The sequence below is a fragment of the Denticeps clupeoides genome, chromosome 14, assembly GCF_900700375.1.
Source record: "Denticeps clupeoides chromosome 14, fDenClu1.1, whole genome shotgun sequence".
Taxonomy (NCBI): Eukaryota; Metazoa; Chordata; class Actinopteri; order Clupeiformes; family Denticipitidae; genus Denticeps; species Denticeps clupeoides.
The window spans coordinates 8,042,090-8,069,400 of NC_041720.1; the positions used below are offsets into that span (position 1 = coordinate 8,042,090).

The following is a 27,311-nucleotide window of genomic DNA, read 5'->3' on the forward strand; positions in this document are numbered from 1 at the left end:
GCAGTTGCTTCGAGAGCATGCCCATGCTGCTCAGTGGCCCCGGGCCCCTGAGGACAGGGACAGCTAACATTGCACTGCTTTACCTGCACTAGGTCACACTTGGGTTTTTTCTTTTTTTCCATCCAGGGATTTGGTTGCCATGGCGAGGGGCAGGTGCTACCCAGGTGTACAGCTTCCAGGGAGCAGCACGTAAGCCACAACCTGCTGAGTCCATCAAATGGCCCCTTGTTTTTTTCCTGTTATGTATTAACGAGGATCGGCCACAACATTAAAACCACTGACAGCCTTTGACCAGGACCAAACTGTCATGGATAGACAGTGACTCAGATGGACCTCACGACAATAGGTGCAATGGTTGATACCAAGTGGTCCACGTCAGAGTCATGGATGCCCAAGGCTCATTTGATAGCCAAGGAGAGTGAAGGTAAGTACGACTGGTCAGAAGAGCATATGTAGATATCAGAACAGCTGCAGGTACAGTGCACCTGCTGACCCCTGTCTTCTGCTGAAGGTGCATACGGTGGAAACACGAGCCTCAGAACTGGACCAAGGTGTCCTGGCCTGATGAATCATGTTTCCTTTTGCATCATGTGGATGGCTGGGTGTGTGCGGGTTGTTTACCTGGGAAGCAGATGGCCGCAGGATAGGAGGCAGTCCAGCAGAGGCAGTGTGTCACTCCAGCCACGTTCCACCTAGATGAAGGTCTCTGCAGAGCCCGTGCTCCCTGATGACGGAGGCAGGCTGGATAACATGCCATGCCTCCCTACGAAAATTGTTCCAGAATGATTTGAAGAACGTGACAAATTCCCCAGATCTCTATTCAGTCAGGCTAAATCCAAGCTGTGGGATGTGCTGGAAATACAAGAATGATGAAGGCTTTGCTCGCAGCTTGCAGGACTTAAAAATGATAAATAAAAGTACAAAACCTGACTACTATGTGCCCTCCCAAACCCTTTATTACACCCGCTAATAAACATATTCAGTCAGTTTCCCATTCGTGGATTTAGTCCATGAGTTTGAATGGAACTTTGAAACTAGGAACAGGCTTCATCCATGAAAACAGAATATTGTATTATCTGTCTGCACATGATGCTGTCTTTTCCCGGGGTTTATAAACACAGATGTTGGTCTTATGCATGCTGGGATACGTAGTGTCAGTTAAACTGTGAATAATTCTGTTTCTATTCAGGTATGACACCGTCACTCCACGCCTACCCCATCACATGTCACCGTCATTTTAAACCGTTTTTACCGTGTCTTGTATTTAGTACCCGATTCTCTATCTCCTATCCCCACTCAGTGGGGTTATTTGTTGTTGCACTTAGTCTTTATGTCATGTCTTGTAAAGTGCTGCCTGCTGGTGCTCCAGAGAACGCTGCTTCAGTCCTCGACGTACTCAGTCATGTGGCTGGGCTGACTAGGTTGCCCTCTGGGATCTTGGGCTTTTGCCATGTACAGCATGTCCGGTAGGTGAAAAAGATGTTGAACACGACAAGCGAGGCCATTCACATCTTCTTAGACTAGAAGCGCCTATTTTTAAAAGTACCATAAAAGTATTTATTAGCTCAGAAATTTAATATTAATGCCATTTTAATTAATACAATGCTGCAAAAAGAGTCAACTAATTAAATGCATGAAGAAATGCAATCAGGCATCCCATTCTGCAAAGGTGTTCAAGTTCGACTTCAATTTATTTTCGCACAGTGTTGTTTTTTTTTTTCGCAGAATTTTTATTATTGACATTGTTATTTGGACACATAGCAAATACTGCAGAAACATACATGTATGGTGAAAGCTAGATTACAGAACAGCTGGCCTGTAAAAGAATGATTGTATCTAGAAGGCAATGGGGTCTCTTTTTTTTAACAGCGTCTAGACAAAACTTCATGACTCAAGTTTTGACGAGGAGAACATTTGGCAATGAAAATAAAAACAAACAAACAAACAAACAATAAAATAAAACAACAACACAAAACTCACAAATTACTCAAACACAACAATAAATACTTTCAATAAATAAATACATAAATAAATAAAAATGACCATGAAGGCATATATATTGCAATTATATATAAAAAAATAATAAGCGTATGATTTTTTTTTCTCCTGACAAACACAACAGTGATAAATAAGACAATCAATCACTCCACATTTACATGATTAAGGCAGTTGCACAGCCAAAGGTTGAGTGTCAGAGAACTCTATTTCAAGGCATTTCTGGCTACACTAAAAAGGGAAATCTTTCCGAAAAAGTCAAATGTTTTTTTTTTTCTTTTTCTTCGTTCAGAACAAAGCTAAAACGTCCAGTGTCCACAAGCTATATTAAAGCTAATAAAGTGATAAGGTTACATTGACAGCCTGGGAATCGAAAGGCATTGTTTGTTTGTTTTTTTTCTTTCTTTTTTATTATCTTACCACAACAGCACAGCTAGGATGTCCCTCTCTTAGGTCTAGAAGCTAATGCGTGAGCACTTGTGCAGAGGTCCTAGAAAAATAATCGTTTGCATTATTATTATCATGATTATTATTATTATTTTTAACAGTCTAATGGTTTACTCTGTCTGGATAAACTAAGATAAAAACCAAGAAAAATAGAGTTCGTAACAGGACTAGAAATCCAGGCGTCGAGGGGTTCAAGGCACGTGGTCCTTCAGCAGGCCGGCCGCACGGGCATCTGCAGCAGGATGACCTGGCGGTTCTCGGACGGGTGGCATTTGTTGATGTGCCGCGTGAGTCCCGGGGAGCTGTAGAACATGGCGGGGCAGTACTTGCAGGGGTACACCTGCGAGGAGTGCAGCAGGCGCACGTGCCGCTCCTGGCTGGCCCGGCCGGGGAAGCCCTCGCCGCACACCGGGCACGGGTGGAGGTCGGCGGGGGCGGGGGAGCTGAGGTTGAGGGGCGCCGGGCTCGGCGGCCGCTCCTCGGCGGGGTGGTGGGACAGGACGTGCTTCCTCATGTAGGCCTGGCGTTTGAACCTCTTGCCGCAGTGGTGGCAGTCGTACAGCCCGTCTTCCGAGCCGGACTCCGACGGGCCGGGGCTGGGCGTGTCCCTGTCGCTCTCGGGCTTGGCCGCCGCGGTCCCCGCGGTCCCCGCGGTCCCCGCGGTCCCCGCGCCCTGGGGCTTCGGCTTGTGCCAGCGCCGGTGCGACGCCAGGTTGGCGGGGCAGCTGAAGACCTTGTCGCACTCGGGACACCTGTACTCGACCCGGACGATGCGCGAACACTTGTGCTGCGCCAGGGCGAAGGGGTCGGCGTACGCCTCCCGGCACAGCTGGCACACGAACTCCCCGAGCGGCCGGTCGCCCGCGGCGGACTGCGCCCGGGGCTTCTGGTCCACCGGCGCCTCCTTGATCTTCAGGCCGAGCACCGGGGACGTGGTCACCTCGTCCTCGAAATGCAGCTTCCTGATGGCTTTGGGTCTCTTGGGCGCGGGTCTGCCCTTGCGCTCGGGGTCGGACGCCGGCGGCGGGGGTCTCTTGGCGGCCGCCCCGCCCCGGCTGCTGTTGCTGGTGCCGATTTTTAGGTCCACGGGGGCGAACGGGTGCTGGTCCGGGCCGCCGAGCGCGGCGGGGGTCGGGAAGGACTCGGCGGACACCGGGGAGCCCAGGTACGCGCGCTCGCGCTCCCTGCTGACGGGTCGGGTGGGGCTGGAGAGGGCCTGGTGCGCCGCCTCCGGGTTCCCGAACCGGACCGGGATGGCGTCCGGCCTCCACGCCTCCGTGGCCGCGTCGCGGACCGGCGAGGACGCCGGCGCGTCCGCGCGCGCTCCCTCCTCTTCCTCATCGCCGCGGACCCGGTAGGAAACAGGTGTCGCTTTCTTGTTCCTTTTTACTAAAAATCCTCTGGGCATCTTCGTGGTGGGGAAAGGCACTTTTTTTTTTACAGAAGCAGAGCAATGCAGGTGTTGGTGAGAAAAAAATAAAAATAAAAAGAATAATATCCGAGTTTTTTTTTTTGCTCTCCGCTGTCTCGTCGCTTCTCCTCGAGTGAAATGATTTCCATCAGCGAGGCATAGCTGCACTCTTTTTAAGGAGAAACGATGACATTGTTCTCGCCCCTCGTTGCCTCATCCCCGACCAATCAAATGGAACTCGAGTCCCCGTGGGGGCGACGTCCGTCACTAGCCGACCATCAGAATCCGAAATTAAAACGGGGAGGGGTGGTGTGTGTGTGTTTGTGTGTGTGTGAGGGGGGGGGGGGTGTCGGATGCACTCCAAAATCTCCAATATTGTGCCGCGAGTTGCGTGGATTTAGGGAGGAAAACACACCCACACACACACACACACACACACACACACAGAAGTCCCCGCGCCCCAGTTTGATTTATTAATGCATATATTTTACTTTTTAATAAAGCACCGACGGCGACATGTGCTTGACGCGACAGTTGAACTCCGGACATACGAATCAGTCACCTTTACGCATACATAATTAATAAAAAAGAGGGCCACCCCCCCGCCCCCCTCCCTTCCTGTTTTGCATTACAAAAGCCACGCTTGTGCAAGCTGTATCTCATATGCGCGGGGAGTGGGGTGGGGGGGCAGGAAATTGCACGCTAAAATAGGGCCCCGAGCAATCTGGCCAAACGCGTGTGGCGCGTAATCAGCTGGACAAAAGCAGAGCGTCTTGAAATCCTGAAAAGGGCCAGAGCTCCATTACCGGCCGGGTGGATACGAAATCACCATCACTTTATAATTTTTTAAAAAGCATTTTATGCTGATTATCATTAAATAGCAATGGGTTCCATTTCATTCTATGGGTACCAAATAGAAATAACGAAACAAAAAAAAAAACCCCGCCGTTTTATTTATTAGCACGTGCACAGTTTATTAGTTATTTATAACACAAAGCGATGCAAAACTCCACTCCAGCGTCCAACTTTTTTTTTTTTTTTTTAAGATTAGGCGTAAACCGCCACCAGCTCATCCCGACGCATCCGCCTGTCTGCAGGAATGATTATTTTCGAGGCGCCCATTGTTTCCCCCTCATTAGCATAAAGCTGCTCCGGGTCCGAGTTAAGTGACGACGCCGGTCGGGTCCGATCCAGCGGGGCAGGTTTTATTTAAAAAAAAAAAAAGTACATTACGCAAAAGCAAATAAAACCGTATGATAAAACTATTGTGGATTGTTCGACATACTTTCGAACGTGAAAGAATACACGCCGCGGACGTTAAGCGGCGTGACGGAGTTACGTCACCCCACGTCACGTCGGGGCGCGCGTGCGGCTGTTTGTTCGGCGTGTGCTGCCGCGCGCGGGTGGGGTGTGTGTGTGTGTGTGTGTGTGTGTGTGTGTGTGTGCAGATTACCATACAGCTGGAGCAACGCACGCTGCAGCGGCCCTCACCCCGGCACCCATAAAGCCCACAATCTCGATTAAAGAAAAGTTATAAAAAAAAAAAAATACAAAAAGTTCGTTTTCTCAGAGGAATCCCGGCTGCGCGTACATGGTCAGGTGGTATCTGTTGTACTTCAGGTAAGCCAGGGCGCTTCTCTTGAAGGCGTCCAACCCCCCGCTCTCCTCGAACCGGTCTCGGAGAAAGCGGCCCGTCTCCCCGCCGACGTCACGTCTCCCGTCCGCCAGAGTCCGGATGAGCTCCGCCATGGAGACCGAATCCCCGCCGACCTGTCAAAACGCGCCAGATGGACACACCTTCTCGTTCAATGTGTTTTCTTTATTTTCATGACCATTTACGTTGGTAGATTCTCACTGAAGGCATCAAAACTATGAATGAACACATGTGGAGTTATGTACTTAACCCAAAAGTGGAGACCTGACCTCCACAGTCACCGGACCTGAACCCAATCCAGATGGTTTGGGGTGAACTGGACCGCAGAGTGAAGGCAAAGGGGCCAACAAGTGCTAAACACCTCTGGGAACTCCTTCAAGACTGTTGGAGAACCATTTCAGGTGACGACCTCTTGAAGGTCATCGAGAGAATGCCAAGAGTGTGCAAAGCAGTAATCAGAGCAAAGAAACTAGAATATAAAACATGTTTTCAGTTATTTCACCTTTTTTATTGTACTTTTATTAAGTACATAACTTAATGTGTTCATTCATATTATTGATGCCTTCAGTGAGAATCTTCCAATGTAAATGGTCATAAAAATCAAGAAAACACATTAAATGAGAAGGTGTGTCCAAACGTTTGGCCTGTACTGTACATAAAAACAGAAAAAAAAAAACATCCACACCTGCACTTGTGCAGACTGCATGAGTTGACGCGCTTCCTGTTCAAAGTCAGCGAAACGGTCGTGATATAACGCCATACACCAGCTTTCCTGGAAATAGCTAAAGAGAGAGAGAGAGAAAGGTGGGGGGGGGGGGGGGTGCACACACGCATGCAATGACATAGTTAGCATGTTCATTTAATGGCCCGGTAGAACAGCACGGTCAATCAATTATTTCAACGGTTCTTGATGTTCACCCAACTCCAATAATGACACCGAGGAGGGCCGCGTCCAGAGAGCAGCGAGGAATCCAGATTTAATCAGTGTAAGTGAGCCTCATGGCCACTGACCGGGCCGCTGAGCCATTGTCTCCTCTCGGAGCAGAAGGACAGATTGGACACCTGCATGCACAGATTAAGCTGAGGGACAATAGTCGATACCCGCGGGGGTCGCCTGTTTTAAAATGTTAGGCGAGAGGGTCACGCCGCCCAGACATCTGAACAGTCACGCCCGCAGGGTTAAACATTTCATATCCTGCTGACAGTTCCGCGTGTCCAGATCACACCGATTTCCACCCTCCTGTTTACCGCCTAACGTCCAGAGCGGCCAGAATGCCCTTCCTTCTATTTCCGAGTTTTACGCAGGAGCTGTCTACGGTGATGATCCCTGGATTTTTATATATATTTTCCCACTTGGAGCGTTGATGCCGGGTACCTGTAGAGGTCCGGCACCAGGCCTTCATCATAGCGAGAACACAGATGATTGAGCAGTTGTTCGTGTTTCCCGTACAGACACAGGTAGTTGGAGGTGGCCAGCGGCCTCAGCGACAGACAGGTGATGGTCTCCACTGTGCTGCGCGGACTGAGGCGGAGGCAAAAGTAGTTCCCCGTCGCCGCATCCCCCGTGACGATCTCCCTGCCCTGGGGAGCAAATGCAATTTCTTTTCACTTTCCATTAGTGAAATGAGCACAGCACAAGGGTGCGGCACAACAAAATGTGTCCTCTGCATTTAAACCATCGGCCTTAGTGAGCAGTGGGCAGCCATGAAATGTGCTCAGGAAGTAGTGTGAGGGGACAGTACCAAGGCTTTGAATACAATTATTTGACCAAACAATAAAGAATGTTATTCTGTGGACATGAAGCCATGCTTTCAAATTCCATTCCAGTTTCATGTCCCATTCTGCACAAACCAGCAACACATCTGTTGGTCTCTAGATTTTTTGCCCTTAAGTTAAGTTTTTCATAAACTTGCATCTCAGTTGGATTGTTGTGGTGTTTTTTTTGTCCATGGAGACCCTGATGTGCTTAGTTTCACCAAAACTTTTAAAGTGTCTTGGCCTGAGGACAGATAATTGTTGGTTTTCTAACAATTAGTAGTGGTAATTACTGGACCCTTTAATTTTTATGTTTTTGTGCGATTAACCTGTCGGGTACTATCATATAATTATTTCCGAATCCCACCTACCGCTGCATCTGAAGATGGAGCGAGCTGTGTCGGTTTTGTAGCATGAAGGTAACTGTATCCTCCAGGTAGTCTCCCCCCTGTGGACACACAACCAACACACAAAAAAAAAATTACCACATGTTTGAATTGTTAATTTGATATTTGAACGGATGTCTTTTAAGCATTATGTGTTTAAAGCCATTCGGACGTGGAAGAGGCAGAAAGAAAATTCAAATGACATTTTAACATCGTTATCCTGCACAGGAAATGCGATAACTTAATTTAACATGTATGGAAAATCCTTATAAAATACGAGTATGCTGTAAGCTGTCATTCCTAAGCAAATTTAGGTTGTTCTTGTGAATGAGGGAAAAGTGTGCAAAAGCAAAACAGGACAAACAATGCAATCAAACTGTATATATCGGTGGCGTCTACACTGCACTTACACTGAAAATGACAGGGCATCAATGCACACTTTGGACAAATGACACTGGAGATCTTAAGGCTCGCACATCCATCATAACTCGTCGCAAACAGAAGTGGCTGCATTGTTAATGCGGGGCTCAGTATTACCTTGTTGCCCCTCTGACTGAGCAAACAAATAATGCAGCATTGTTAAAACCCGCCATTGTTCGCCCACAAAAAGGAGGCACAATAACCACCGAGCGAAGTTCTGTGAGATTTCCATCGCCACAGCACAATACGCCAAAGCAATGTGTGGATGTTCAGATGTAGGAAGTAGGATGAATATGTTAAAATAAAAAAACAAGACCTTTCAAACGTCCTCAAAAAAGGGTAGTTAAGATCTGAATACATCTAAACATTACTGATGGTCAGATTGTGTGGAGCAGAGTTTTCATGAAGAGCTCATGTTACCACGAAGAGCTTAATGTCAGTCAGCGAGATTTACAATTTAAGTTAATAGGTCATCTTAACTGCTGATGCATTTGATAAGAAGACTAAGGTTTTAGTGCTGGCCTGGGCACTATTTGTATTTGTGTGGTCTCATTAAGCTCTTTAATTCTGGGGGCGGGGTGAGTTTGACAATTTTGCACTTCAGCATCAATTAGAATATCATTTATTATTGATTTTCAGGCACATCTGCATTTGAGGGTGTGGAGCAGAAGTGCTCCCCTGTAAAATAGTCCCTAGTTTTTTTTTTTTTCATGGCTAATTAAATGTGATAATCAAAAGCAAAATATGTGACTAGGGAAGTCCCATTTGGGATTTACTGGATTAAAAAAAGGGTACATGGACTAATTTGTATCACATGTACGGATGGACAGTAAACCTTGGATCTTAGCCTGGCTGTAGATGGGTATGAGGCGGTCCATGTCAGCAGGCTGACTGGCTGGGGGCTCCAGTGTCGGGTCGAACAGGGGCAGCAGCTCGAGCGCCAGCTCCCGCCCCACCTCCCTTGAGTTGAAGTTGGTGTGAGAAATGTGGTCGGCGTGGTAGCGCCGGGAGAATTTGGTGAGGGGGCCGGCTGCTCGGATGGTAGGGTCATTGGTGTGGAAGGCGGAGTCTATCACCAGTCGACCGTCATACACCAGACAGGCATCATTTATGGCTTTGAACGTATCGTAATCCACGGCCTTGTGGGAGAAGTTCATGAAAACCTGGGAAAAGCAAGAACGACACGTTTAGCATTTCACCAAATTTTGAGAATATCAAAAAATCTTGTAAACATACAGCACATTTCAGCCGCAAGGGTTGCTCAGCGGTGGTGAAGCACGCAGAGCTGATTGATTCAGAGTGCCGTCCATCATTCCACTGAGCCAGCGCACAGTTCTGGTACACGTGGACCTCGTTTTTCTTTAGGGCTTCCATCACAGCCTTCTCCACCCTGGGGTCACCAAAGCAGGAGCCTGAGTTGTTGGTTGGTGGGTGGACAAGGTGGAGCCGTGACCCACTCACTCCAAGGTGCAGCAGAGTCTCCACACATGTATACGCATCAATGCTGCTTCCATAAACCACGGCGTCCCCTACAGGACAGGAGGTAAAAAAAAAAAGTGCCTTAAAAGGCAATCTCGGTGCATTTCGTATACAGAGGAGGAATGGAGGCAATTTGTTAGGGTCTTTTGACTAAAAAGTTTGATACTATCAGACCGGGGGAGGTCACTTAGCAACAGCGAGCCTCTCCATGAGGTACCTGCAGTGTGCCTCAGCTGCTCTAATCACTGTAGAGCAGGAGGATGGGGGGGTCAGAAGGGGATGACTACAAGGGGGGGAACAGCACCGTCTCAAATGGTGCTCCCATTTACGATGGCAAGAAAAGAAATGAATGAACAAAGCAACCAACAGTTTTTTTGGAACTGTTATGATACGGATGGCATCTGCAGTTTTTTGACAAGTCTATCAGGTGTGGCATTGGGTTTTATGTTGTGCCCTGCCCTGAAATGCATGGCCTTTTGGTTTCTTGCAACCCTTTTGGTTTCTTTCCCACCTATTGCTAGATTAGAAGATCTTTTACATCGGATTAGCTGTCAGCAAAGCCCAAACCCTAATCGCACAACTGAATGCAAGCTTAACTGGAATGTGAGTTAATATAGAAGTTAAGCCAAGGTAAGCAGAAGCTATGATATCTTGTGCTGGCTAATAATGATATGACCTTTATAGATCTCATCACTTGTATTGTGGTCTCATTTGCTGCTGATTAAATATTGTTTCTTAGCAGCAATACCATTGCTAGAGCCATCGACAATGGTTATAGGTTCCTCCCATTTATAACTTTGGTTGTAAGAACATCATGAAAGTATTCTGGGTGTCAGAAAGAAGTGCATAACAACAAAAAGGTCTGGCTGGGTTGTCAGGTCCTCTTCTCCAAGATATCAGAATCAGAATCAGAATCAGAATTGTATTTGTTGGCCAAGTGTATAACACACACACAACATGATATACAGACAACGTGCAGTGTAGACAGTGTAGACAACACACATATAGATAACTAGCAATTAGATACTGTTGAAGACATAGTTAAATTACTGCTAAAACGCAGTAATTTTCTCGACATGAATGGATTTTAGCAGTGAAATTTTCTGGATGACTGTAATGATATGTCCAATGTTAGATTGATCTAGTGAACTTAGTATCATGCCTATTATGCTTAATTTTTGTAATTATTTCAATGGTTCAATGTCATGACCATTTGATACGTAATGAAACGTAATTTTGAGTGACTGATTCATTGAGTATATTCACAGCTTGCTTTATCCAGGTTTAGATTTATCCAAGCACTGTACAATTTAGGAATGGCATTGCAGAACACAGCTGTTGTATGGTGAACCAAGGAAAAAAACCCTGTGTGATCGAAATGTGTGAAAAGTAGGATGGTGGAAAGAACATTTTTGTAAATTGCCCCTTTTCACTTTTTTTGTGCTCCTGTTCCCTTTCCCTGTAGGGCTTGGCCGTTGTGAGAGCTAATTACACAATTATTTGTTCCCACTGAGCTCTGCAGCACATAAACGCGTGCTGTAGGGTTGCAGTGGGTTCTGTCCAAGGTGCTGAAGCCCTACTGTTGCTTCCTAATGGCCCGGCACACAAAATAATGTGTTCTACCACCATTACTTCTTCGACTGGCCAGTTTGTAGAAATGCAAGGACATTTTCCAGGGATCAGATGCCATTTTTTTGGCACAATTAAATAATTCCAAAAACATTCATATTAAAAACCACAGATAAGACTTCGGCTTAATTCCTTCCAAGACAAATAAATTATTCTGCCTCATTCATATGCAAACACAAACAGGGGCCACTTTTCATGGAAATTGACTAATCTTCCAAATTGATATGCCCTGCATTCAACTGCATAATTTGCATTCTCTAATAATTGCTGGACTTCCCGGATTGTTCGAGGAGGCCGTAATTAGCTAATATAATAGGCTTAATCAGGCACGGATCACTGGATTTCTCCTGTGCCGTAAGATGCAAAGATTAATTCCTGACCCTCTGAAATGAAGCCCCTTCAAAATGTGCAACAGAGGCAGACAGATGAAAGATTTCACTTGGGTTAATTAGCCCCTAATGATTGAGTGGCAGTAGGTGCATACTGGGCATAATGGGGATTACTGGGTTTGTGTAGGTGTATTTGTGTGCATTTTTTGGGGTAAATATGTGGTTTGTGTCAGTGCCAGAGTGTATACAGTGTGTGTTTGGAGGCTTGTCGATGCAAGTCTGAGCGTGTGAGCACATGTACCTGGGTGTTTATGGGGGCATTTGTGACATTTGTTGGGAAGGATGGAGAGCAGCACATACCCTCTCGGCCTATGAAGTTGCTGAGTAGCCAGTTGTATGCAGCCTGGCAGTCGTGGCGCCCATTAAGAGTGAAGAGGTTGGAGGGGATGGGACCTGCGTATCTCCTTTTGGGTTGTGCAGGCATAGAGCTGCCAGAGGGGTGTTTGCTGATATCAACATCAGTAGGGAGGGGTATCTATAGAAAAAATACTAAGATGTAACATAAACTACCGTTCAAAAGCCAAGGATCATTTAGAACAGTCATTGTTTTGCCATGGAAAACAACATTAAAGGAATTTGGATCAGAAAATAATGAAAAGAATAATAATAAATGTTTGAAATACTGAACCCACATCTGCTGATTCAAGACTCAAAATATTCAAGAGAGGTTTATTGTCAGTATAGACAGCATACCATGTATTGAAATCACAGAATTTTAGTTTTTTTTTAAAACTAAAACTAAAACTAAAACTTAAACACTGTACAGACTGTACAAGCACATTACAAGTACTGCATACCGTACTTGTGTAAATCTGGCAAGTTTAATTGCTTCAGCAATCCATGCAGCAGTTTTCAGCTGTACAAAGAAAACTGAAAAGGGTTTTCTAATAATGAATGAAGCTTTTAAAGTGACAGAGAAGTAACGAACATAGCGTTCCACTGGAACTCAAGACTACTTGTTGCCGACAAAGTGCCGACAAATGTATGCAGATATTCCATCATTAAGAGACCTTTCCAGCTACCACATTTCTAAATTGCCCCATAGTTGCGTATAATGGGTTGAAAGGTATTTGCCAATTCATTTGGGTCACAGAACCAAGTACTATACAAGCAGCTACTTTAAAGTGTATGCATGTATTTAATACTGTAGGACATGTGTTATTAGGTCTGACCTGGTACTGCTGGCCAGTGCAGAGAATGAGATGATGGTAAGGCACAATCCTGCCTCCTGACAACACCACATGTTTGGCTGGCCGGTCAATCCCTGTCATCTTCTCTTCAACCACATTGACCCAGGCGTGCAGAGAAAGCTGGCCATGCTCCTTATCGCTGTAGCAATGACTGTGGGCATCCCAAACAACCAGTGACTCACACACATGCACTTCTAGCAGCTAAAAACAGAAATGTTGGGAGAGCTAAGAGACATTTACATTTACATTTACAGCATTTATCAGACGCCCTTATCCAGAGCAACTTACAATCAGTAGTTACAGGGACAGTCCCCCTGGAGCAATTTAGGGTTAAGTGTCTTGCTCAGGGACACAATGGTAGTAAGCGGGATTTGAACCTGGGTCTTCTGGTTCATAGGCAAGTGTGTTACCCATTAGGCTACTACCACCCCATAGAGACAGCGTAGAATAGGGATCAGATCATTCAACAACCAATAACAACCAAAAACCAAACTGGTGATTCTTCTGATGTTTAACCTGTCACAGCCATGCCTGCATCCAAAAGACTGGGGAGGCTGGCCAAGCAATGTTAGGATAGACCTCCCGTACCTTTGACTTTTGACCTTCACTGTATATCTGCATTTGTGTTCACCTGCATTGCTATCTCTGTCTCTGTTGGCGGAGTGCATGAGCGTTTTTTTGACTTCCCGTGTAAAATCAATAAATATTGTCGCACAATCGCATCCCCTTTGACCGTCTTGTTTAAACGTTTACCACTCTAGGACCATAGACAGCTCCTTGCACTCATGTTTCCTGTTAATGGAGTGACTACCAGTGCATGGAATAAACACACGGAATAGGTCTGGAGTAGAAAACATATCAAACTGTCCTACCTACGTCATTGTTTTAAACACCCATTTTTACTAGGCACTACTTTTCAGAGTGTGTTAATGCAGCAGATTCATGTTATATTACTACCACTTGCTGGGCAGCCTTTAAATTAGTTTTTTTTTTTTCACACATAATGAAGCCTAGATCACCGTGTCCTCACCTTGTGGACAGGAATCTCATCTTCTCATTGTCGTAATAACCCAGATAGCCATGAGCAGAGATCAAAGTGATGTTGTTGAATCTCAGATGTGGACTGCAGAATGAAGAGAGAGCGAGAGAGAGAGAGAGAGAGAAATCCATTACGGTGGTCTAAATAGACTGAGCCTGAGTACCATTATGTGCAGATATCCTTGGCATTTTTCTGGTCATGCTGCCAGGGAGATGTTTTCGGTCTGTGATTGAAGACGCCAGAAAGGCCAAAGGCTCTTTGCTCACGTGAGTCGTGCCTTTTTTTTTTCCTTTTCAGAGGAATTATTTGTTCATTAGTATGAGGAGGCACAGTCAAATGATTTGCGCAATCCCGCTTCTGATGTGTGGGTCTTTCTCTCTCCTTTCAATAGAGGACAAGGCTGAATTTTTGGAGTCGTGGAGAACCTCCAGATGAACAGCACCTTATTACTAGTGGAACAAGTAAGAAAAAAAAAAAAAAAAAGTCGGAGAGCTGTGTGGCTATTCTCTGCTCCAGAGGGACGCAGATGCAGAGACGAGTGCCGATATCCCTCCATTCCTCGCTGCCCTCCTTCTGCATTGGCATACATTAAAGTGCCTTTCTTTTTCCCTGCATCACAGTAAAAAGCCCTTCCTTTGTTTTGTCATTTTTTCCCCTCTCTCTCTTTCCTTTTTTGTCTCCTGTGTGCAGTGTTCCCCTTCTGTGTTTACCCTCAGGAGTGTAAAAGGTCTCTTGTCATGTAAATGACCTCTTTTGTATGTGCCAGAAAAGACATTATCTCCGTCTGCGTTATAACAGAGAGGGGAAAAGCGGGGTGGGTGGGGGTGCGGGATTGCTGAATGCGCTGCTGATAGAAGAGCCCGCGCTCCACAACGTTCGCACAGGTCTGCCTCCCTGCCTGCAGGACTGAACCTCGGCATGAATGCAGCTCCAGCCCCTGACCTGGAAGCGGACAGAACAAAGACCATTTTTCCCTCTTTAATGAGCTGACCACTCAAGTTTTGCTGCAGTTTACCATAAGAACTCCACTACCAGGTACCAGATTTGCTTAAAAACTGCAACGGCTTCATGCTACATGCCTTCGGTAAAATGGAACCCATAGCGCTCTTTGGATTTCAATCGTATCTCAAAGCACTTGGTGCTGAGGAAGGCTTATCGGAAGGCCGTGGGGCAAAGTCATTTCCATTCAACTGATCTCGTGTGATTTGTTAAGCGCAGCTGTCAGGTGTCACGTCCATCCCCTGTCCCTGCTGCTGTCTGGATTTGACCAAATTGCCCACTCGCTGCGCTCCTGTTTTGTGGGTGTGCGTTATCAGTGGCCGACAGACAGCTATTGTGGCCTGGGCCCTGACCACAAGGCGCAGAGTCCAAGCTGACTCATGCATCTTATCTGTCTCCACCGTTCCCCCATCATGACCCCGTCCCACAGAGTGATGGAGCTGGAGTTGGGGGATGGGGGGGGGGGGGGGGGGGGGCTTGAGGGGGGAATGAGGTTGAGGAGGTTGGGGATTGCAGGGCAGGAGGCATGGAGAGCATGGAAATCTGGAGGCCAAGCGTTTGGGCTGAGCTGATAAGGGGGCTCCGGCCCCTCCCGCCCTGAGCCATCCGTCATCGGGGGCTGTCCCGGCTAACGGCTTTAGCGGACACTAACTGCCTCATTAGTCAAGTCATTAGTGACAGCAAACACAGATCGGTGCGCACCAGAGCTGACAGGAGAACAGTGGCGTGGCTAATTAAAGGGCCAGCGCCGGCGAACCCGAGCTCCGGTGCCAGCTGCCTGCCCGCCGTGCCTGCCAACGCACCGAGGGAGAGTAACGTACGCGGCATCTCTGCAATCTCACACTACCGCAAACAACGGCCCGGTTGCCAGGCAGTTATCGGGGTTCAGCGGAGAAGTGCGGAGCCTGAAGCGCCGAGCATTGTTCAGTGGAACGTTCTGAAAAAGGGGCAGAACTTCTGCTGACACTTACAGGAGATTTTTTGCATGTCAAAATAATATTTTTAGTTAATTGCCACTGTCATTGACAGTATAATGTCTCCTCATTCCATTTATATAAAGTTTTTACTTGAACTGTACTATAATTCAAAGTCACTTATCTTACTAGATTTATGCAAAATACACCTTCCTTTTTTTACTCAGGAGCGGTGAAAAAAAAAGTTCCTGTCCAAAACACATAAAAATGTACAAACATAATTGTCACGATGGCTGGACATGGCGAGGAAGGAGGACGCATACGCACAACGTCACAGGACAGGGGTTTAATACATAATACACAGGACAGGGGAACATCACCAGACAATGACCTGACGGCGAACAGACACAAACAGGAGAGTTTTATACAATGATACACAGGTGATAACAATCAGGGAACATTACACAGGACGAACATGAAACTCCGGACGCGGAGTAACCCCTGCCGGACCGGATCATGACAAAAATATATCTACATTTATACAAACACCAGCTTTTATTATGGTATACATAGTATAATAAATAGCAATGCAGTAAAGTGAATGTTTACCGGAATTGTTTATTACTCTCACGTAATTACACGTAATAAATTCATCATTTAATGACAACTGCCTTTGGTGTTTTGGGCTTATCATAATTTTTACAGATATGGGTGTCAGAATAATTAATTACTTTGTATTAACTGGTTAATTTCACTCTGTGAAACATTACTTCTGATAACCAACAATCCTGTTACAATAATGATGATATGAAATTCAAACCATATAAAATCATGGTACCTTGCCTTTTATAGCTCAACACATTTGAAGGGAAACACTTTTGTACTTTTACCAAAGTAATACTTGTAACTTGCTAAACAGGCCTTTGGCACTATTTGGCAAATGCCCACCTTGAAGGTGCAATCATGGATGTTGAGGGGGCAAATACGGCTTAATCGCAGGTGCACTTAAGACAGACTAATTGCCTCAGTGGAACAGGCGTGCTGCATATGAGTACGGGATTATAAACCAAGCTTTAAGGTCATGTTTCAGGCAATCACTGCCCCTTCAAATCCCAAAGGTCACTCCCCCTCATTACAATCATCTCCAGATGATGTGGTTGTTTTTCCCCCCTATTCGTAAAAACAGTGCTTGTGCTTCATAATAGAGCCTTTGACATGCTGGCCAGGTTGTAAGTTTAGACATTCAGAACTTTTGGCTGCACTCACCAAAAAACAAGCGTCTCCAGAAACGACAGGGCCGTGTCGGACGCTCCGACCACCACTATCCTGGCGTTGATGGTGATTTTTGGTTCCATTGTGAGCTTCCGGTTTATGTGGCTGAGTGCATAAGGGACCTAATAAGGGAACAGAAGCAATGAAAGTCTGATGGAGTAAGCTACAATCCATTTTCTGCGAGACTCTGCCAGCCCGAACATTCATTAGTTTGCACGTGCGGATGGGCCCGCGTCTGCACTCACACTCGCGAGCGCAATTCTTTCAGCCATTTATTCCTGCTTTAACCAATAGAGCTCAGTGGCAATTATTACATTCCTAAAAGCTGCGCTGCTGATTACGGCACACGGACCTTTTCATTTAGGAAGAGTTTCTTTGAATGACAATGGGCACACAAGCAGAAAGAACACACATTTCAACAAGCACTTAACAGCCAAAAAGTACATGCACTCAGTGGATGGGGGGGTGGGTGTAAAAAAAAAAAAAACATTTGGGAACGCTGTAACATTACTAACACAGTAATGTAAAATATTGAAATTTTTTCCTAATGTTCTACTGCAACTGGTGAGTGGGAGCCCTGCTGCTGGCTTTCATACGAAAAAAGGTTTTTGCAGTCTGAGTTATTCCTAAAATGTAATATGTAAAAAAAAAAAAAAAAAAAAGGAAAAACCCCAAATGTCAGAGCATTCAGCCAAATGTAGTGAGCGGAAATTAACGAGGGGAACATGCTGATCGCGCGTGAATAGATTCAGACCCAAAAGCTGCCACGCACTGCTGATAATCTCCTCCAGAGCTTACAGCTCTAATTGGTCCTTGAGTGTTAATAATTCGATGGAATGGCTCCACCATACACCTTGTTTGATGAGAAATGGTGGGATGCGAGGAAAAATGCACCAGGCACCTGGCGGGAGTACGTGTTTCAGCAATCACTTCACAATAAACTCCTGTTTGTGTGTGTGTGTGTGTGTGTGTGTGAAGTACACACTGAAAGCCCCACGGCTGTGTGTTGTTCATGTGGCTTGTTTTTTTTATAATAATGGGGTGTTTGGTAAGTGTAACAGTCTCTGACATCTCCTTACAAAATCTGAAGAGTTTTCACCGAAGGGAGCTTGTTTACAGTGAACATGAAACGTCCCTGGGGTTGGGGAAACTAAACATATATTTTCCAAAATGAACCGTAAATAGGATGTTTAGGATCTCCATGATTTACTTTTTAAGGTGAAGAAAGGACTGTTTTTTCATGGAGGTGTAAGCAGGTGCAGTGGAAAAAGTGTAACTTTTCTCATGCATAATGGCCTCGAAGCCCAGTCCCCCGGCCCACGGTAACTCGACACGCTATTGACAGAGAGGGAACAGGTGCTTTAAACATGATTAGTGTGTCCGCGCTGGACATGTCGTCTGCGGAGTCCCTGAGCTGGGGGGACAAAGCCAAAGAACACACTCTTATCTGCATGGCAACGTGGAAATCTGTGGTTGCCGCGATACTAAATGGAGCCTTGAAATGGCTTAGAATGGAAAGGGAGTGTTTATGTATGTGTGTGTGTGTGTGTGTGTGGGATAGCGACCTAATGCAGGTGTAACTACACACAAATACTGACATTTACATTTGCAGCATTTATCAGACGCCCTTATCCAGAGCGACTTACAATCAGTAGTTACAGGGACAGTTTCCCTGGAGCAACTTAGGGTTAAGTGTCTTGGTCAGGGACACAGTGGTAGTAAGTGGGATTTGAACCTGGGTCTTCTGGTTCGTAGGCGAGTGTTTTACCCACTAGGCTACTACCACCCGTTTGACATTTGTCATCAACATTACCTAGACATCGAAACCCAACACAACAGTTACGTAACTGTACTTGAACAAGTACAGCATGCTACTGATCCGCAACCAGTGACCAATGGTGGTGACATAAACAAGTGACACTTATCCTGTGTTTTTTTAATCCCATTACAGGCATGTGTGTGTTTCAGGGCTCTGAGTGCAAAGAGGAAGCTGCTCTGGACTGGTCCAAGCCCAGGGAGGGGAGACAGGTGCCGTGGATGCGAGATGCTGACTGCTGCTGGCCGGGTTCGGGGGCCTCCTTTACCTGTCAGCCACCAGCAATAAACATTCCCTGCCATCTGTCACCGGGGCCATCTGCCATATAAGCATGAGCTATTAAATAACCCGGGGGTCATAAACACGTTTGATCCGCTTCATTTAAAGGTGTTATTTCAACACATTCAAACATGTGGCACTGTGGGGTTAGTTAGAAGAATAGCTGCTTAATTTTTAATTGATATGCCACAAAAAAACGTAAAAGAATACATATTTACAGTTTGAGAAAGAAGGCCAGTGCACAGTCAAACACCAAACAGCGACCCCTTGTGGGACTAAAGGAAAACTGAAAAATTAGTTTGGTTTGTTCACTACAGTTGGCTGAATGCTATGACATTTGGGTTTTCCCCCCTTTTTTTGACGCTTTGCATTATTGTAATAACTCATTTGGTTCACCGTGATCCCATGGACGTGGTGGCTCACCTGGTCTTTGGTGATGTGCACTGACGGGGCGTCGACACCGAGTTCTTCCAGAGGGTAGAGGATCTGGCGACGGGGCCGAACAGGAACCATGTAGTTGAGTAAGGAGGCAAGGGAGTTCTGAAGTGCAAAGAACCCAAAATAACAAGACCGAGAGAATATAAACAGTAAAAATCGAAAGGTTAATTGGAGTCAAATAAATCAGAACCCCCCCCCCCCCCCCCCCTTTCAGACCCTCACAGTCCCTAAACGTTGATTTTCATGTTCATTCCGTCTTGTCCTCTTTCGTCCTCCTCTCACTCCCTCTCTGTTAGTCCCCCATAATTCTATTTACACCTCATCATCTCCCAGTCTGGTGCATATTTGTACAAGGTAATTAGCAGACGAGGAGGCCTCGGTGCTGCGAGGAGAGCGCCTCGTGGCATTACAGCAGAACAGGCCTCGCAGTCCCAGCAGCACCTGCTCCCAGCGCTGCAGAGAAGCGCAAGATCCCAGCGCAGAGCGGGCTGCTGAGTGGAGTCTTCGGCAAGAGAATTACTGATGAAGAGATAGAAAGAGAGTCGGGGGAAGGAGGGATCTCATCTATCTTGCTTCAAGATTACAAACATTTTGCTCTAATGTCATTCGCTATTGTTTGTTAGCTGTTTTCCTTTCCTTATCATATTTGAGTGGTATGTCTTATGTGTGTGTGTGTGTGTGTGTGTGTGTGTGTACATAACTAGTTATTTTTGAGTTGCCTTCACATCATCTTCCATTTGCTTTGGCAATACGATATGTACAACAGACATTAAAAGCTCTCTGGATTGAACCCAGAGTGAAAGAAAGCAGTGGTGGACAAAAGAAAGGAACAGAACAAATCAGAAAGGGAAGAGAAGTATGAACTAAGACCGAGGGATATTTTCACACTAACAAGCACTACCAGCTGCTTAAGCTACGATCAGTTTCGAAAATCCATGTTGAAATGTCAAGAAATGGATTGGCAGCATGGTTCCATACCCCACCCATCTCTACTATATATGACAAATAAATGTATCATTCTTGACATCTAGTCACAATTTGCTAAGGGACTGTTGCTGAGCTCAATTTTGGGCATTAAGAGGTGCAGAGACAGAATGAGATTTCTACCTTGTGGCATCGGTTGGTGGGGTATATGGGGTAGTAGAGGCAGGATTTTTGGGACTGGCGTAGCACCTCTTTGAGGAACTGTTTGGCATAGTGCTGGAAGATGGGGTTGAGCACAAAGTGGCACAGCTGGCCGTGCTCCTCGCGGGCATGGTGGCTGTAGTAGATGTAGCTCTCGATGTTGTAGTTGGCTCTGATGAACTCTATGTCCTGAGGACGAAGTTTGGTGGTCAGAGAGGCTGAAGCCATGGAGAAAAATAATGAAATGAGGACATGGATGCCTGGCAAACTTTGAAATGCAACAGCAATCACCTCCGAATTTCTGATGATTATTACGCCTACAATTTGTCCCTCCACTTCTGATACAAATGCCTGAATAGGAGTTCCATCCTGTGTGAGGGAGAGAAAGAGAAGTGATGGATAGAAAGCTGTTATTATACCACTATGCTCAGAAACAACCACAGCACCTCCAGTCCAAGGTATTACATGAACAAATAGCCCATGATTGAAGGAGACTGTCCCGGTTCCGACCGTGAGGGGGTGTCCATACCCATGTGCCGGGCAGGAGTTTCCATGGAGTCCACAAGTTTTCCCCGGATTACCTGACCGTCTGCACCTGGTATTATGTATAAATACTGCCCTCTTGTGTGTCCTTTGTCAGGTTATTGACAGATAGTTGTGGTCTAGAAGGTAAGGGAACAGATCTGTAACCAGAAGGTTGCCAGTTGAAATCCCGAACCAAGGTGCCACTGAGGTGCCACTGTGCAAAGCACCGTCCTCACACACTGCTCCCCGGGTGCCTGTCTGGGCTTCCCACTGCTCACCAAGGGTGATGGGTTAAATGCAGAGGACACATTTCATTGTGTGCACCGTGTGCTGTGCTTCACAATGACAATCACTTTCCTTTCACTTAATTGAATGTCCATGTTTTCCACGGTCCTATATTATGTGTCTTTGTTACGAGTAAATTCCCCGTCTTGTCAAGTAGTGCGTTTGTGTCCTTCCTTCCTGCCTGCACTACCCACTGTTCCATGACAAACATTTTTCTCTGTTGAGGCATAGTGCTGGAACCAGCACTGGTGGACAGCTGGTGACCTACAGCATTTCCACTGCCTGGTTACATTAAAAGAGAGGTGCTTTAAAGTGTTTCTCTCCAGGCTCAGCTCTGTCACATAACTAAATTGAGATTCATCGGTAGGCGAAGCGGATCTGATATCTGTGCTGGCTGAGCAGCGCAGGCTGGCTCTGAGACTGACCGGATCTCGGCGGGCCTCGAAGAACTGCTCCAGGTCCTTCAACAGGGCCTCCTGCAGACTGAGGTTATTGACCAGGGCCTGAATCGCCGGCATGTCAGCAGACAATGGCACTCGGACAAAGAATGACCTGCAGAGGGGATAAAACAGTTAAATGTAAATGTATTCTGAATAATAAACACAATTTTAGAATTTTCCAGTTGTATATTATATATATACAACTGTGCGGTTCACATGACCATTTATGTGTTTGTTATGCTCCATGTGCAAACCATTCACAAAATGGCAAATGTCCACGCCAAATAATGTGGCTCTGATTCAGTTTACCCGATCATTAAAATTATCGGGCATACTAAAATTCATATAGGAGTAGTGAATTACTTGAGCAGGCCAGCACGATGGAAGATGTAGAGCTCCTGCGGTGAAGTGCTGATGTGGTGTGATATCACCCGGAGAAATGTCTGCAGCAGGGCAAACTCTGGGGACAGCATGGGCACAGTGATGGTGCAGAAATCCCGCTCCTGTATCAACACATGACCACGAACCCTTCAAAATCATGGAAATGCATGACCCCCAAATGCATATTGTTTTATTGACAATAAACCCTCCTTGAAACGTGAATCTTGAATACCTATATAAATAAACAAAGAATTATTCATGCCCACCCTCAAGCTTTAACACAATGTGTGCAAGTGAGCATATAATTATAGTGTTGATTGCAATTAATTACAGTGTTGATTGATTTTAACATGTTAAATATTTTTAATAAATCACTGCAAATAAGGTGTACATTTTGTTGTCATTATATGTGAAACATATTCACAATTATATGTGAAACATGCTTTTTCTTTCTAGTTGGGCATGTAATTGCAGTACTATAGGCCAGAGTCTGGGCCCAACCTTTAGATTGAAAAAATAGTAATAAATGAAAGATATGCAGCTTTTTCTCATTTTTATTAACGAAAACATTAAACAAATGTAACTTGCCAGTTTCCATACTTCATAGTAAGTATTTGCAACAAAAGCTATTAGGTTGTTGAACAAGACATCTCAGGTTATGCTTTAGTGAACTGGCAATCTAGAAAAGTAGCTGGGAGGGTTTGAACACAAGTTGTTTCCAAAGATTGCGCTTGATGCAGTAAATGTGTCCTGCTGGTGGTTATATAAATTTCAATTAAAATTGCATTTGTAGTATATGTTCTTGCCGTTGTATTAAATACTTCTATTTAGTTGTTTCTTTAAAAACAAACCTGCTTTGACCTGTGCTGACCTGTATTGTAAGTGTAATATGAAGTGTGTATGGCGATTTACTCACAGGAAACAGTTTGAAGACATAGGGAAGAAAATCCACGGATCTGTAAATGAAGTAGAGGAGAAAAGAGGTAATAACTTCAGTAATGGGGGGGTTATATTGGCGAGTGTCAGCCGAAATGTCACTCTCACAGCAGTGCAGCCGTGCCAACCAATCTGCCCAAAGCCGCTGTGCCTTCTCTCCGTTCCACTGGCTGTCACTTTAAGCATTCTTCTCATTAATTACATGCTCACTCGCCGTGGGGAGCGACTGGCCTCCGTATACTACAACAGCTGGGCAGTAAGGTGGCCGAGAGGGGTGCTCAGCAGGAGCCAGCCAACAAGCGGCCTCCCTCCATTTTAACATGCACCAGGACTGATATTTGGTGGAAGCCTGCCAAGACTAGTCAAAAGCAAAATACAAAAAATATATATATATAGATTGGCTATTCTTTGAGGACTGCACAAAAGACCATTCCCAGGATGCAATGGATAAATATCAAGGTCCATACGGTTCTACTCTTCTTCAGCGAATGGCTTACCTCATTTCAAATCTTTTGTCAATGATGAACATTTGAATGCAGAAGGCGTTTGGAATGTCTGAGTCTGTTTTAGGCTCTGATATCATCTGAGACTGCTCAGAGTCTTTGGCCTGTCCATCGGACTGTATCAAACGAGACAATGGTCAAAAAAATCATCCACATTTCTTCAATATAATTTTTAATACTGAATTAATCTACCATCACATATTAATATAATTACCTGCATTCACAATCATAACTGGATGTTAAGTTTTAGGGTTTTTTCACAAAAACTCCATTGCCGTGCAATATGGAAAAAAAAACATATTCTTGTGGTTGTGTACCTCATCATCTGACTCTTTCAGGACCCCTCCGCCATCCTGCCTTGAAGGCAGGGGCTTCTCTGCGTTATCGGCAGTGTCCGATGGGTGTTCTGTATTAGCCTTGGTCAGCCCGTTGAATGGGCCAAGTTCAAAGTATTCATCCAGGAGCTTCACATTGACAGTCCCACTCAAAGCCATAAATCCAACAGCTCTTCCCTCATTCTGTATAAAGTAACACATAAAATACAGATTAAGGATATAATGATCCTAATGCTATTTTTGTACAAACGTCACATACTTTTTCAATGTAAGTGTTTTAAATATTTATAATGGTGTGTGGGCAAATTAGGAATCGACAATCATGTCTCGGGAATAATTTATAGCATTCATCGGAAAATGAGGCTTTTGGATCATTTAAAGTCCCCCTGGGAAATGTAATGCTTGTTTTGTTCGGCGGGCAGAGAAAACGTGCAGAGAGATAAAAAAAAAAAAAAAGCTGAAAAAATGCCACAGATGTCTGGACGCAATATGTTCAGTGTGAGCATGTCTTGGCTGAACATTAGCTCTCATCTACCATATGCTGTTGTGAACACATGTCAGTTTGAGCTGCGGGGAGGGGAGGGGTGCGTGGGGGTACGATCTGTCATCGCTTCAGTCCTGGGGGAATGCACCCCACCAAAATTTCTGTTTTAAAAAAATGCATCTGCAGCCCTTCTGACCACAGTTTCCACTGACGCAGTTGACTTCAGTATGAAGGCATGGATGCCTGCAATGACTGCATCGTTTTTGGCGAAAAGCCTGTTGGTGGGCATGACAAACCTCACAAACAGCCACATGATTCTCCTCATCCTGAGATTCTATGAGCTCGGCCAGGAAGTAAGGACCATAGGAACTGGAGAGATCCTCCAACTGCTCTGCAAATATGTGTATGAGGTCATCGTGATCTTCCACCCTGCAGCATAAAACAGCATCGCTGTCATTAGCGGAGCTCAGCAGAGTCAAAGCTCACTGTTAGTTGTGATGTGAAAATTCCACAATGGTACTTCTTTTAAAAAATAATTTAATAATTTCATAATTTGTCATTTCAAGATGTGAGGTCTTTTTTCTGTTATTTTTCTCACGAACAACCCTCATTTTGAACATATTATCATCATAAACATTGGTGCAATTTTTAGCAGATATTACCGAGCAAAAAAAAAAAAGTGGTGACCTTACCGTGCTTTACGGATATGGAGTTGAGGATAGTATCTGTGCCTGTGGCACACAAAGGCAGAACAAAGGACCTCTGGCTCCTTCACACACCTGACTGGCTCAAAGATTTCTGACAGCGCTGGCTCTATGAGGTCCCATGAAGAAAACAAAACACTCCAAGTATTTACCCAGAACATTATACATATCTTATATAAATTATTAGTAGATATAACTGCCAGACCATCCTCTAGTCTTACCCAGATTGGCACTATTTGAGGTAACCAAACAAATATACTGCAGCTCCATGATGGCATTGAAGACAGTCCTGTAAACCATTTTAATAAGATGTTATGTTTTGCAAGGCACACAAGAGGCATCTGCGATCCCAAGAAAACATTGCACAAAATCTAATTTCTGTGAATCTCAAATTTTGTTTAATGGCTACAGGACTCAGTGGTGCAACTACAGCTCTATTGCTGAAATATAATTTATCTAGCCAAAGACGGGATTTGACCCATGTGTAATTGAATAAACTCAGAACTGGCAATCTAGTTTGAGCAAATGATAGTGATCTGTGCGGGGTGCTCACATGATGCCCATAACCCCCTTGCCTCATTCTGAGCAAGGCGCATTCCAGAAATAGAGAAAATATTCCGGACATATCTGATTACCGGACAATCTCTTTAGCGCTGCCGGTGGAGAAGTTGGGCTGTGCGACGAAGAGGTGCAAGAACAGTGTGTTCAAAGGCTGGGAACATGAAGCAACACAAATTGTCATGGTGGAGGTTGGTTTAAACAGCAGTGAAGTTTTCTGTTATTCCAATGTAAAAAAAATAAAAATTCATACTGTGCATTTTTCAAAATAAGAAAAGCTCTGCATAAATGGCTCCCAGGCCACAAGCTCTCCAATGGGGTAGTCACAGAAGGCAGCATGAGCGAGAACTTTGTTCCTTGCTGTGATCAGAGTCACTGCCAAATTAGCTTTTTCACTAAAAATCAACAAAAGATGAAGGATTATATCATTTGACAAAAAATTATATATATATAATGTAACTACATAATGTAATTATATAATGTACAGGCCAAAAGTTTGGACACACCTTCTCATTCAATGTGTTTTCATGACCATTTACATTGGTAGATTCTCACTGAAGGCATCGAAACTATGAATGAACACATGTGGAGTTATGTACTTAACCAAAAGTGGAGACCTGGCCTCCACAGTCACCGGACCTGAACCCAATCCAGATGGTTTGGGTGAGCTGGACCGCAGAGTGAAGGCAAAGGGGCCAAAAAGACACCTCAGGGAACTCCTTCAAGACTGAAGCTCATCGAGAGAATGCCAAGAGTGTGCAAAGCAGTAATCAGAGCAAAGGGCGGCTATTTTGAAGAAACTAGAACATAAAACATGATTTCAGTTATTTCACCTTTTTTTGTAAAATCATAACTCCACACATGTTCAGTCATAGTTTTGATGACTTCAGTGAGAATCTACCAATGTAAATAATCAAGTAAATAAAGAAAACACATGTGGTGCGTCCAAACTGTTGGCCAGTACTATATATATTCACTTTTTCACTCCACTTTCACTTTCACCATATATACACACACACACACACACACACACACACACACACACACTCATTACATTGTATACACATATTACACTAGTTAATTAGGTGGATGATAATAGAAGATATAATGCAGTACACACAGCAGATAAAGGACATTCACTCTTCCGAACACAGCTGTGGTCTCCGTGCCGAGAAGGTTACTGATCTCCTGTGCGTCAGCAGCCTCCGTACTTCTCGCTGTTACAATTTCAACTTTTCCACTTGAAGAAGTTACTGTAATCATTTTGTTCTAGTAAGATTAAAAAAAATGTTATCACGAGTAAATATAATGCAAATAATTAAAACACCCGTTAATGTAATAGTCATAATAAAAGCAACAAGCGTTATAGAAAAAAAAGTCAAACGGTTCTCAACCTTTAGATGTGTTCCTGTTTGGCTTTTTATTATTCTATAATCAGGAATGCTGATAAAAAAAAACCTTAGCACCGCTAGCTTACCGCCGTTCAGCGAAAGGTCGGTTACCATGGCATCAGACGCCATGCT

The 27,311-nt window shown here is 44.9% G+C and overlaps 2 protein-coding genes across 4 annotated transcripts; both read right to left on the reverse strand.

Annotated features, from left to right (window-relative positions):
* Positions 1-1,769: 1,769 nt before the first annotated feature.
* On the reverse strand, positions 1,770-4,434 carry insm1a (insulinoma-associated 1a). Its single transcript, XM_028953182.1, has one exon. It carries the CDS (start codon positions 3,848-3,850, stop codon positions 2,651-2,653), a length of 1,200 nt encoding a protein of 399 aa, XP_028809015.1. The 5' UTR covers positions 3,851-4,434; the 3' UTR covers positions 1,770-2,650.
* Positions 4,435-5,104: 670 nt separating this feature from the next.
* cfap61 (cilia and flagella associated protein 61) lies at positions 5,105-27,304 on the reverse strand. Of its 3 annotated transcripts, none has more exons than XM_028953556.1 (25): positions 27,266-27,304; positions 26,909-27,057; positions 26,042-26,183; positions 25,866-25,942; positions 25,452-25,519; positions 25,219-25,339; positions 24,823-24,955; positions 24,025-24,225; positions 23,702-23,823; positions 23,185-23,224; positions 22,251-22,390; positions 21,873-21,999; positions 20,929-21,006; positions 20,620-20,826; positions 19,498-19,614; positions 16,974-17,101; positions 13,786-13,878; positions 12,738-12,906; positions 11,866-12,040; positions 9,305-9,597; positions 8,904-9,231; positions 7,634-7,710; positions 6,883-7,088; positions 6,193-6,289; positions 5,105-5,623 (listed from the first exon to the last, which is right to left on the reverse strand). In XM_028953556.1, the coding sequence occupies exons 2-25, from the start codon at positions 27,049-27,051 to the stop codon at positions 5,420-5,422; spliced, it is 3,486 nt and encodes a 1,161-aa protein (XP_028809389.1). In that variant the 5' UTR covers positions 27,052-27,057; positions 27,266-27,304; the 3' UTR covers positions 5,105-5,419. The 3 variants fall into 3 exon arrangements, with proteins under 3 accessions (XP_028809389.1, XP_028809388.1, XP_028809390.1); XM_028953555.1 differs by having other exon boundaries at positions 27,183-27,285; XM_028953557.1 differs by lacking the exons at positions 26,909-27,057; positions 27,266-27,304 and having other exon boundaries at positions 25,784-26,154.
* Between the last annotated feature and the right edge of the window lie 7 nt (positions 27,305-27,311).